At 32.8% G+C, this 14041-nt stretch overlaps 1 protein-coding gene across 3 annotated transcripts in view; it reads left to right on the forward strand.

Moving 5' to 3' along the window:
* The window catches only part of LOC143082211 (uncharacterized), a 33432-nt gene extending 21142 nt beyond the window's left edge, over nt 1-12290 (forward strand). Inside the window, exons 13-14 of one of the 3 annotated variants that reach the window (XM_076257793.1) lie at nt 9916-9992; nt 12002-12290. In XM_076257793.1, the coding sequence (XP_076113908.1) occupies nt 9916-9980 (65 nt within the window). In that variant the 3' untranslated portion in view covers nt 9981-9992; nt 12002-12290. Of the gene's footprint in view, nt 1-9915; nt 10559-12001 lie in introns of those variants that run through there. The other 2 variants (XM_076257795.1, XM_076257794.1) reach the window with 2 other exon arrangements.
* The last annotated feature ends 1751 nt before the right edge of the window (nt 12291-14041 follow it).

Genomic DNA, 14041 nt, shown 5'->3' on the forward strand with positions numbered 1-14041 from the left:
AAGTATAGGACAATATGATAAATAAAAAATGAAATATAGGGGGAGTCCCTGGAGTTACCCCACCCCCTCCTGTTTGAGAACTTGGAAACGGTCGAGATCCACAACCCTTAACCATATATATTCATGTTTGTGACAATATGAAAAATCAAATGAAATATAGGAAGAGTCGCTAGGGGTCACCCACCCCTCCTGTTTTAGAATTTAAAATTGGTCGAGATCCCCATCCCTAAACCATATATATTCATGTATGGGACAATATAACAAATCAGATGAAAGATAGGGGGAGTCCCTGAGGTCACTGTTCACCCAGCAGTCCCTCCTGTTTGAGAACTTGGAAATGGTCAAGATCCTTACCCCTAAACCATATATACTCATGTATGGGACAATATAACAAATAAAATGAAATATAGGGAAGTCCCTGTGGTCATCCCAACCCTCCTGTTTGAGAACTTGGAAACGGTCGAGATCCCCACACCAAAACAATATATATTCATGTATGGATCAATATAACTAATTAAATGAAATATAGGGGGAGTCCCTTGGGTCACCCTACCCCTCCTGTTTGAGAACTTGGAAACCAATGAGATCCCCACCCCTAAACCATATATATTCATGTATGGGACAATATAACAAATAAAATGAAATGTAGGGGAAGTCCCTAGGGTAACCCACCCCCTGTGGCGGATCCAGAAATTTTCATAAGTGGGGCCCACTGACTGACCTAAGAGGGGCCCGCTCCAGTCACGCTTCAGTGATTCCCTATATAAGCAACCAAATTTTTTCCCAAAAAGGGGGGGGGGGCCCCTGCCCCCTAAATCCTCTGCCTACCCCTACCTGTTTGAGAACTTGAAAACCGTTGAGATCCCCACCCCTAAATTATATATATTCATATGTATGGGACAAAATAACAAATCATTTACATTTACTATGGGCAAGTCAGTCAGACCTCACCTTTGATCCCTGTTGTAGTGAACATTTGTCTGATTCGTGTCTCATAACTTTTGTACTATAGAACACAAACTCAGTTTTCTTTCCAGGGAAACCAGTCCATTCATACTATTACATGTTCATACTAAGTCAAATTGAACTTCTAGCAGTCAAATAAAACCAAGGTTAACTACCAAGTAGAACAACTGCAATCATTGGGAACTTGTACCACTGCAGACTCACCATAAAAAATATACATTGATATATGCATTGCTTTTGAAACCTTGATAACATATAAATTATTTGCCTTAGTAAATAAATCATTAGATAAACATGAATGTACTATATATGAATGTTTAATGTTGAGGCAACATTGCAACAGTTTTCATAATTACGGTTGCCTTGGTTTTTGGTTAACTGCCTTCAGCGCTTACAGCGCTTTGATTTAATTTTTTGGTGATCAGATCATATACTATGCACCAACTTATTATCAAGTATTTTTAGGCAGTTAAGCTGCCTTATGCGAGCACCCTGGATTTGGGTTCCCCTCTGGGAATTTTTGAAAAAGTGCCATTGCTCTGATCTGGCAGGTCTGGTAGATTCTTTATAACTAATTAGACATTTTTTTCACACTTTTTGTTATAAAAAACAATAAATATAAGGAAGATTACCTTAAATGATCGTCGATTTTCCCAAAACAATTGATGTTCCCCATTTGAAAAAGTGCTAATTAAAAAGTTAAGCATAGCTTTTTATCGTCTGTGCTTTTGATGAAGATGTAAGTGAACTATTGTAAGAATAATTTCATCGCCGAAAATGTTTGTAATGAAGGCATTAAAATTTGCCAAATGGCATGAATGGCGCATGGATATTATTTTGCGGCTATTACGCCGTTGAATTTGGTGGATTCCATCCTACTAAAGGTAAATATTTAAAAGCATTGTCCTACTTCCTCTCTGTGTAAGTCTTGAATTTGTAAGAATACTTGATTATTTTATTTCTACATTGTATGAATTTTATTTAACTATTTAATGCAAGCTGATGTTATTATTTGTCATCGTGTCTCTCCGTACTTGCTATGTATCGTGTAAACCCCCAAACATTATACTCGATCAGGGCCATTGCAATATCAATCGGGACCTCATTTGAATACGTATTTATAGATTTTGTCGATGTCAATTAAGGTCATTTCAAGATGGTTTCCTTTATCGTGTGTTAGTTAAAAGTAAAATCACAAAATTATTGAACTTAGATGAAAATCTAAAGTTGACATGGTTAATTAATTGCTTTACTCACAAACCTGTAAACTCATTCATGTAAGACGATACACCTGTACAATGTGACCTTTCACCTGGAAATATAGTTTCGTATACAAAATTCCACTTCTTTCAGGTTTACACTTTCAGTATTAATGGTTACAATTTACAATTAAAAAATGTTAGGTCTTGATTTATTTAAGTCGATAAGTTAAGAGTTAAACACAAAAAGTCGGAATACGAAAATTTTGATACTTTAATCACACATATTCAAAATGGCGCATCGTGGTTTGCTTGTACTGTACACACGTGAATAACATTAAACGAAATCGATCTTGGGAAGATTTCACTAGGTTTTATCTTCAAGGGTTCATCTTTTATTGATATTCAGGATTCATGTACACTGTTAAAGATGCAATGACACAAATTTTACCAAATCCGAAACCAAGCGGACATTCGATCAAAGGCTGATTTTTATGCAAATTACTAAGTCAACACTGTTAGATTGTTTATTTTATTTAAAAATAATAACAAAGAGTAGTCAAGAATACTTTTATTTCTTAATAATACAAAGAGTTGTCAAGAATACATTATAACATTGACAACACATGATGTTTCTGTTTACTTGGCCAAACCTCGTTCAACATCGTATCCCAACTCTGGAAAAAAAAATTTCATGAAATTCTATAGTACTGCATAGTCCGCACCCCTTCCATCAATTTCATTCCCAGGGTAAAAAACCGCGGACTATACACCCCTTTCAACTGTTTGTAACACATAAACAAACGACAGCTACTGAATTACAGGCTCCTGACTTGGGATAGGAACATACATAAATAATGTAGGTATATCTCATTACCAGAGGCGGATTTAGGGGGCGGGGGAGGGGGGGGGGGCGGGGGAGGGTGGGGGTCGCTGGATCCCCCTTATTGGAAAAAAATTTGGTTGCTTATATAGGGAATCACTGAAGCGCGACTGGAGCGGGCCTTCTCTTAGGTCAGTCGGTGGGCCCCTTATGAAAAATCCTGGATCCGCCACTGATTACCAGAATATTTAGCCCACCCCCTTTGTCATGGTCTATTGACTAATATGTATTAGTTTTTGATTAGGTCAGTTATTGAGGAACCACAAGTGAATGGTCAATGATATTTGGTGTGCAGTTGGATACACTTTGTCACTTTTAATTTCTTGGCTCACACCGAACAACAAGCTATAAAGGGCCCAGAAATTACTAGTGTAAAACCATTCAAACTAGAAAACCAAAGGTTTGTTCAAAAAGGACAACTTATGAAAAGTCAATGGTATTTGGTAAGCAGTTGTATATTCCTCCATGCGGCTTGTAACTATTAGCAAAACCTACATGTATACTGCATAGTAAGCTTTAAAAGACCAGAAATTACAAATGTAAAACAATAAAAACTAATAAAAATATTAAAATAAATAATTGGACATAACTTTTGAAAGTGGCGGGATTGGATAGTGAAAATTTTAGGCTACAAACATTATTCAATACTTGAGAAATAGCAGAGATAATATTTTCACCAATTTTTCAACAATATTCGTCTTAACTTCTGCCAAGTTTGCCTCTGCTTTTTTTACTTAACTGCCTACAGCGCCTTTGGTGCTTTGATTTATATATCATTTAGCCTTGTCTATCTTACTTTGAAGCAATTTATTTCAATATGAATTTATAGATAAAAAAGGTCCATCTTTAACAACATCATGATGATTTCTACCAGTGTTATTTTCAACTGGCAAAAACATCTCTCTGGAAAAATAGTTGTGGTATAGTAACAAGTTATAATTAGTGAAGCCACCTAAGCACCATGCTTCGACATTTAAGGAGGCTCGCAGGTATAAGATTTCAAGAAAAAAAATAAACATTTATTTTTCATTAAAATATTTATTTTTTACCTTTAGTAGTTGTTACTTTATCATATAGTACATAAATCATTCCAAAAAATCAATTCGTGTTGGCCCCAGGTGACTTTTAAAATGTAGATATCATTGAAAAAGATCCAAATTATCTCCCTTTGGTGCCAAAAATTCTATTTTTTGGCATTTAAATGGAAATATCTTTTTTAACTCATCGGTGACCAATATTTTTTATTGTTGTAAATAATTGTAAAATTTAAGCGATTTTTGTAATTTAGTTCTTTTTTTATTTCGATATTACGACTTTTTCTCCTATTAGCTCCTATACAGAAAGAAAGGACATTTACAAAAATGTATGCTTCTTTCGAAGGCAGATTGTGAGCGTAAATGAACGGTGACCCCATTTTTAGCTCACCTGGCCCGAAGGGCCAAGTGAGCTTTTCCCATCACTTGGCGTCCGTCGTCTGTCGTCGTCGTCCCTCGTCCCTCGTCGTTAACTTTTACAAAAATCTTCTCCTCTGAAACTACTGGGCCAAATTAAACCAAACTTGGCCACAATCATCATTGGGGTATCTAGTTTAAAAAATGTGTGGCGTGACCCGGCCAACCAACCAAGATGGCTGCCATGGCTAAAAATAGAACATAGGGGTAAAATGCAGTTTTTGGCTTATAACTCAAAAACCAAAGCATTTAGGGCAAATCTGACATGGGGTAAAATTATTTATCAGGTGAAGATCTATCTGCCCTCAAATTTTCAGATGAATCCGACAACCTGTTATTGGGTTGCTGCCCCTGAACTGGTAATTTTAGGTAATTTTTGCTGTTTTTGGTTATTATCTTGAATATTATTATAGATAGAGATAAACTGTAAACAGCAATAATGTTCAGCAAAGTAAGATTTACAAATAAGTCAACATTACCAAAATGGTCAGTTGACCCCATTAGGAGTTATTGACCTTTATAGTCAATTTTTAACCATTTTTCCTAAATCTTAGTAATCTTTTACAAAAATCTTCTCCTCTGAAACTACTGGGCCAAATTAATCCAAACTTGGCCACAATCTTCTTTGGGATATCTAGTTTAAAAAATGTGTGACGTGACCCGGTCAACCAACCAAGATGGCCACCATGGCTAAAAATAGAACATAGGGGTAAAATGGAGTTTTTGGCTTATAACTCAAAAACCAAAGCATTTAGAGCAAATCTGACATGTGGTAAAAGTGTTTATCAGGTCAAGATCTATCTGTCCTGAAATTTTCAGATGAATCAGACAACCTGTTGTTGGGTTGCTGCCCCTGAATTGGTAATTTTAAGGAAATTTTGCTGTTTTTATATGACCGCAAAATTTGAAAAATTTTTCGTCGTATATTGCTATCACGTTGGCGTCGTCGTTGTCGTCGTCGTCCGAATACTTTTAGTTTTCGCACTCTAACTTGAGTAAAAGTGAATGGAAATCTATGAAATTTTAACACAAGGTTTATGACCACAAAAGGAAGGTTGGTATTGATTTTGGGAGTTTTGGTCCCAACATTTTAGGAATTAGGGGCCAAAAAGGGCCCAAATAAGCATTTTCTTGGTTTTCGCACTATAACTTTAGTTTAAGTAAATAGAAATCAATGAAATTTAAACACAATGTTAATGACTACAAAAGGAAGGTTGGTATTGATTTTGGGAGTTTAGGTCCCAACAGTTTAGGAATTAAGGGCCAAAAAGGGACCCACATAAGCATTTTTCTTGGTTTTCACACCATAACGTTAGTATAAGTAAATAGAAATCTATGAAATTTAAACACAAGGTTTATGACCATAAAAGGAAGGTTAGTATTGATTTTGGGAGTTTTGGTCCCAACAGAATAAGGGGCCCAAAGGGTCCAAAATTAAACTTTGTTTGATTTCATCCAAATTGAATAATTTGGGTTCTTTGATATGCCGAATATAACTGTCATGACTGTGTATGTAGATTCTTAACTTTTGGTCCCGTTTTCAAATTGGTTTACATTAAGGTCCAAAGGGTCCAAAATTAAACTTAGTTTGATTTTGACAAAAAATGAATCAGTTAGGTTCTTTGATATGCTGAATCTAAAAATGTACTTAGATTCTTGATTATTGGCCCAGTTTTCAAGTAGGTCCAAATCGGGGTCCAAAATTAAACTTTGTTTGATTTCATCAAAAATTGAATAAATGGGGTTCTTTGATATACCAAATCTAACTGTGTATGTAGATTCTTCATTTTTGGTCCTGTTTTCATATTGGTCTACACTAAAGTCCTAAAGGTCCAAAATTAAACTTAGACTGATTTTAACAAAAATTGAAATCTTGGGGTTCTTTGATATGCTGAATCCAAAAATGTACTTAGATTTTTTATTATGGGCCCAGTTTTCAAGTTGGTCCAAATCAGGATCTAAAATTATTATATTAAGTATTGTGCAATAGCAAGTCTTTTCAATTGCACAGTATTGCGCAATGGCAAGAAATATCTAATTGCACAATATTGTGAAATAGCAAATTTTTGTTTAATTAGAGTTATCTTTCTTTGTCCAGAATAGTAAGCAAGAAATATCTAATTGCAAAATATTGTGCAATAGCAAGATTTGTTTTTAATTGGAGTTATCTTTCTTTGTCCAGAATCAACTTAAATCTTTGTTATATACAATATACAATGTATATTCACTTTTTACTACCAACTGATAAATTAAAATAATCTTTACCTTTCAGTGATAACAAGCAGTTTTTTTACATCTTAATATTTTATGATGTATTTAAATGAGTAGTTATTGTTGCAAACTCCATTAGAAATTTTAATTGAGATTAGTTTTGGAATAAGGGAAAGGGGGATGTGATTAAAAAAATTGGGTTCAATTTTTCTCATTTGAAATTTCATAAATAAAAAAGAAAATTTCTTCAAACATTTTTTTGAGAGGATTAATATTCAACAGCATAGTGAATTGCTCTAAGAGAAAACAAAAATTTTAAGTTCATTAGAACACATTCATTCTGTGTCAGAAACCTATGCTGTGTCAACTATTTAATCACAATCCAAATTTAGAGCTGAATCCAGCTTGAATGTTGTGTCCATACTTGCCCCAACCGTTCAGGGTTCAACCTCTGCGGTCGTATAAAGCTACGCCCTGCGGAGCATCTGGTTGGTTATTATCTTGAATATTATTATAGATAGAGATAAACTGTAAACAGCAATAATGTTCAGCAAAGTAAGATTTACAAATAAGTCAGCATGACCAAAATGGTCAGTTGACCCCTGAAGGAGTTATTGTCCTTTATAGTCAATTTTTAACCATTTTTTCGTAAATCTTAGTAATCTTTTACAAAAATCTTCTTCTCTGAAACTACTGGGCCAAATTAAACTAAACTTGGCCACAGTCATCATTGGGGTAACTTGTTTAAAAAATGTGTGGCGTGACCTGGCCAATCCACCGAAATGGCTGCCACGGCTAATAATAGAACATAGGGGTAAAATGCAGTTTTTGGCTTATAACTCAAAAACCGAAGCATTAAGAGAAAATCTGACAGGGTTTAATTGTTTATCAGGTCAAGATCTATCTGCCCTGATGTTTTCACATGGATTGGATAACCAGTTGTTAGGTTACTGTCCTGAATTGGTAATTTTAAGGAAATTTTGCCGTTTTTTGTTATTATCTTGAATATTATTATAGATAAAGATAAACTGTATACAGCAATAACGTTCAGCAAAATAAGATCTACAAATAAGTTTACATGACCAAAATAGTCAATTGACCCCTTAAGGAGTTATTGCCCTTTATAGTTAATTTTTAACATTTTTCATAAATTTTTGTTAATTTTTAGCAAATATTTTCCACTGTAATTACTGGGCCAAGTTCGTTATAGATAGAGATAATTGTAGCAACAAGAATGTTCAGTAAAGTAAGATCTACAAACACATCACTATCACCAAAACACAATTATGTCATGAATTTATCCGTGTCCATTGTTTAATATGCACAAGACCAAGGTGAGCGACACAGGCTCTTTAGAGCCTCTAGTTTTATTTTATTTTTCTATTAATTATAAGATAAAGTTCATTTATAGAAAAATATATCGAAATCCTATTTTGAATAAAAAATTTGATTGAGACCCGCGACCCCCCTTAACAGAATTTCTCGATCAGTATCATGCATTGATATGTCTTGTGTTTATGTGTGCATACATTTTACTGTACCTGCATGGCCAATGATTTCAGAACAAACTAATACCTGTTTTGTCTGATATCTATCTCACTTTAGACATACATGACATACATTGTATACAATATAAACAGATTTTTGATTTGATGTATATATCTACAAAACAACAAGAAAAAAAACATAGATTTTTTTTTTAAAAACACTGAAATCCCAGGAAAATTCAAAATGAAAGTCCCTAATCAAATGGCAAAATCAAAAGCTCAAACACATCAAACAAATTGATAATCAGAAAAGTGTTGATTGATTGAAGTTTACACCGATTTCACCATTAATAATATTTCAGAACCTAGAATACATAGGTGCTTCATAACTTGTATGCAGACACCCTATGATGAGTTCCTGTCTTTCAGACATCCCTTTTCCTTGACTTCATTGACAATTGTCATTGTTGGATGACTGCTTGGAAACTGAAATACTGTCTTATTATGAATAATATTTACCTATACTACCTTTATGTGGTAAATGGATTCCTTGCAAGTCTACATGTTTGAAAGGAGCATATGTAGGATTCACCTCATCTGGACCTAATTTCATAGATACAGGGACGAAGGTTAAAGTTACATCTGGCGTATATGGAAAATTTAGTCCTGGTATCTATGATCGAGTTTATTTACAACCACTGGGTCGATGCCACTGCTGGTGGAGATTTATTTCCCCAAGGGTATCACAAGTCCAGTAGTCAGCACTTTTTGTGCTGACATGAATTATCATTGATATTGCTATATTTATAAATTTACCGTTTACAAAATTTAGAATTTTTTGAAATACTAAGGCTTTTCTACCTCAGGCAAAGATTACCTTAGCTGTATTTGGCAACACTTTTAGGAATTTTGGATCTCAATGCTATTCAACTTTATTTGTCGTTTTTTAAACTTTTTTGAATTCGAGCGTCACTGATGAGTCTTTTGTAGACGAAACGCGCATCTGGCGTATATATAAAATTTAGTCCTGGTATCTATGATGAGTTTATTTACATGGATATCTTGGATACCTTAAGCATTATGTTAACTATATTTTGTGCATTCACCGAATGTAAGTTGTGCATGTCTGACTAGAATTTTTAATATGATCTTGACGTCAATTTTTTTAATTTATTGAACAATGATTGATTTGGTGTGGTTAAGTCAGTTTATCAGTTACTATAATAAAAGTAATAAGTTAACTATAGTTAGTGGATGGGTTGTTTGTCTTGCAGGGTTCATATAAACTTGACATCATTTCATGGTCCATTGCTCAATGTTGCTATTTTGTGGTTTGATCTGTTTCTCTGGTTCTTTAAGCGATAAGATCATCATATTTGGTGTATGGAATGATTGTTACATGTACATGTCGGCCTAGCACATGGTCAATCTTACCGTTACAACATTTTCATTTTGATGAATCTTTGTTACGGCTTATGTTAATTTTTTTGCAGTAAAACTTTCATAATTCAGACTTTCAACACTAATTTGATAAATACACATGTACATTAGTGGCATATGTAGGATTCACTGACCTCGACCTCAAGTGAAGAAATTGAGACATTTCAGTATGTATTCTCTTGTTTTTATATGAACTTTTACTATTGGGATGTGTCTCCCAACAGTGATTGTGATGTAATTTTACCACAATACCTATGTTGGTATATTGACTTTGTTAGGAACACCAGATACTGTCCCTGATGTCAAACTGTCTATGCTTGATGAACAAAATGACAACCATTAAGTTCATACTTTGGTAAGTATAAGACTATGTACATAAATAGATCTGCCAGTTGCTTTTCCTTTTCTTAATTATGTAAACTATAGAAATCTTGATCAGAATAAAAATAAACATCTAAAGTCGAAGGTTTCAAATATTGTTCAGTGACTACAATGAATAGCCTTTTTAGGCTAAGTTATACAAGGCTCTATCTGAAAGTGTGAATACATGTGTCTTTGAATAATGCACCTTTATAAATTCAGCTTCAGTGTTTTTATCATCCATATATATTTTCACATACTTTCACTAGTTTCAAATCACATCATCATTTTTTATATTTTTTAGCATTTCAATTGAATTCTTTGTCTCACTTGCAAATATTTTTATGGACATTCTTTACACATATACATTTCATATGAGCACATGAACAGGTTTCCTTTGATTTTCAAATCAGTTTGATTGTTAATGCCTTTTAAAACTTTTCAATGTAACAGTAGGCAAGACATGATAGTGTGTCCACACTTGTCTATAATGTTACATAACAGTATATATATTATGCATGTGCTGCCATTTTGAAATTGTCAAATCACTTCCTTAGAGGTATTTTAGGGTAGAATTTAGATAAAATACATAAAATAAGTTTGTACGAAACTTTGCAATTATTTGTAACACATCTATTACTGAAAATTCAGAATTATTGAGAATTTTTCATTGATGTGAATGATGACATTGGCTGAGTACAGCAATTTATAAAATATTGTTCATTCTACACAAATCACAACAATAAATGAAGGAAAATAAGAATAGAAATGGGGTATATGTCAAAGAGACAACAACCCAACCAAAGAACAGATAAAGCTGAAGGCCACCAATTGGTCTTCAATGCAAGGGAGATCCAGAACCTAGGAGGTAGCCTCAGCTGGTCCTGAATAAAAATGTTTAATAGTTCAGAGAAAATGAAAATCATACTAAACTCCAAAGTTCAGAATTTACTGTATACATTTTGTAAATTGTCAATTAAATTAAACCTCATTCTTACCAAACCTTTGTCCTAGTGCTAGTGTCTGTTTTAATTATAATGCTTGAGCTAACTTCCACAAACTTTGTTTCACATTTACATTGTAATGCTTGCACAAACTTGCACAAATGTTGTTTTACTGTTTTAATAATGCTTGAGCAAACTTCATAAAAGTTTTTACATGACTTTTTACCAAAGTTGGGAAGATTGCACTTCCTCCAAACTAAATGTTAAAAAGATAAGTATGACAAGAATCACAAACAATAAAAATACATACAATTATCAAATATTTCGAATAATAATATCCTTCTCATCTGAAATCCTGAAAACTATACAATTCAAACTTGTTTGTTGTAAACTTAACCTTAGGCATTTTAAAGTTTATAAAATAGCAGGAAATACCCAAAGTATAGAACAATAAAACAGTGAAAACCTACCCAATATTAATATCTTAGACTTTTTCCAGACTTTTTATTTATTCCTGATTAATCTGACTTGTGGTACAATAATTTACATATCGAGTTTGCATTTTGTTCTAGTTATCTGAACTTTCAAGAAATACAGTTATCAGGCTAAAAACAAAATATGAAAATAAACTCATTACTGATACCAGGATTATAATTTGTATATGTGCTAGATGCATGGTTTGTCTTCAAAGACTCATCAGTGACGCTCAAATAAATAAAGTTGAAAAGGCAAAATAAGAGCTTTGAGTTCCAAAAAGTCCTAAAAGTTTTGCCAAATTATATACATACTTTTTATTACTTGATGACTTACAGATTGAAATTGTGTGTTCATTCCTGTTGACTAATTTCATTGATATGGCTGAAGGCAGGGGCACAACATTTTATATCGTATGTTTTAGTTGTTGGTGAGGAAATGTAGTCAAAACACTTCGTATAAATCCCAGAAGTTTTATTGGGACACAATACCATGTTATTCAAAATGACTGAATCATCATGAACTATTTATGACATGTTACATCAATCATGGTTTTGTATTATTAATATTGTATCAATATTTGCAGGGTCAAGTAATGGATTTCAAATGAATTGAATTCAGAATTCAAGGTGATGGAAAGCACTAAACTGCCTTTTGAAACCTTGATGAAATTTGTATTCTGTGCCTAAAAGAAGAAACACTACTTATGTTAGATGCAGTTGGAAATGTTTGACACTTATCACTACTGGAAATTATAATGTGATCACCTGTGATTATGCTTCATTGATGGAGCTAAACACAACTATTTATTTGTATAATTTCATGGCAGTCTATGGCATTATTTTTTGTTTAAATTAAAATTGATTACTAGTTAGTTTACCTAGTTTTACTGAAATGTTAATGAAGAATTGTTATTGCAATTTGAAGGGGAAATGTTATTGTTTTTGTTTCTTTTGTTTTGTTTTTTATATTTTGTGAAAGAATGTCTACAGTTTTACAGGTTGATAAAAAAAGTCTACCTCATTGAGAGCAAGAATTGTTAAGTTACATTGTATGAAATAATTATCAAGGAACAAATAAATCCATAGGCGGATCCAGGGGGGGGGGCCTGGGGGGCCTGGGCCCCCCATTTCGTGGGAAAAATTTGGTTGATTATATAGGGAATCATTGAAGCAAGACTGGAGCGGGCCCCCCCTTAGGAAAAATTCTGGATCCGCCACTGAAATCAGCAGCAGAAACAAAGATGATACTTACCTTTTAGGAATGGACAGGCATTTAATTGTCAACATCTATAGTGCTATACTTACCTTTTAGGAATGGACAGGCATTTAATTGTCAACATATATAGTGCTATTTGGAAATATGCTTGATCACTGTTGGTGATAAACATAAACTTATTTTTTTATTACCCATATTATATTAAAGAGTGAAGTAACTATGATATTAGATTTTTTTAAACTTACCGTAGTACAAAAAAATAAATACTCATGAAGCCTTTAAATTCGACGTGTATCTAACCTCATACAAATATTATTTACATTTTTTATGACAATATATAGTTATTCCATATGTTTTCCTGAAGTTAAGATCAAATTATTTTTAATAAATATGATTTGAACTTTCCAGACTTTTTATTATTGTATTTTACAATTAAGATTATTTTGTTATTTGATTGGTGCTTGATATGTAAACAAGTCGCTATATTTGACAATTTATATTATATTTTTATTAGATAACTGCTCAAATCTTGGCATTACTGTTTTATATATCAGTTTTTAAATTATTTGTAACATATTTTTTATCAATTTATTAAGTATGCAAAGTACTTTTATACTCTATACTAGATCTTTTTTTCAAGCCAGTAATGTAATTTTATGTAATTCCGACAGAATATAAAAATAAGGAGATGTGATATGATTTCCAATGAGGCAACTGTCCTCCAAATTTCAAATGAAGTGAATATTCGTAATTAATGATAGAAATTTTAAATGACCAAAAAAGTAAAAATCACAATAGTCAGTATTTAGAGAAAGATTTTAAAAATATTTATTATTTTTTTGTTTTTAATTGGTAGATGGACTTAGATACAGGTTAAGGTTAAAGTTTTTTTGGAAACATCAACAAGTTTGTCAAATCGTCTTGCTTTTTTAATTTTATGAAATTTGGACAGAAGCTTGGAGATATTTATTTTCACATTTTCTGATTTGACTGATAAATGTACCTAAATGTGGTCTGATACAACATAATTAATGATACTATCTTCATCTGCATGTCACCAGGGCAATGGTAAATTTTATTTGATTTTCTGTTTCATCTATGGTTTTACAACATTTTCCTATTTTCGGAAATTATATGACAGATATGATGGAAACTTTAGCAACATTCTGAATGTATATGTATGAAGCTTTTTATGTGGAACACCATGTGTTTAATTATAGATGATATCTTAATGCATCTTTTGAGTTATATGGCCTCAGAGTCAGACCACAATTAATTCCCTTTGTTCATGGTCTAGGAATATAGTTCCCCATTATTATATGGGGTATTCTTTCCAAGTAATCTGTCTACTGTTTTCTTTGAAATATTTACTATTTAAGTGGTCCTACCAGTTGCATATATATTGAAA

This window comes from Mytilus galloprovincialis, chromosome 7, assembly GCF_965363235.1.
Source record: "Mytilus galloprovincialis chromosome 7, xbMytGall1.hap1.1, whole genome shotgun sequence".
Classification (NCBI taxonomy): Eukaryota; Metazoa; Mollusca; class Bivalvia; order Mytilida; family Mytilidae; genus Mytilus; species Mytilus galloprovincialis.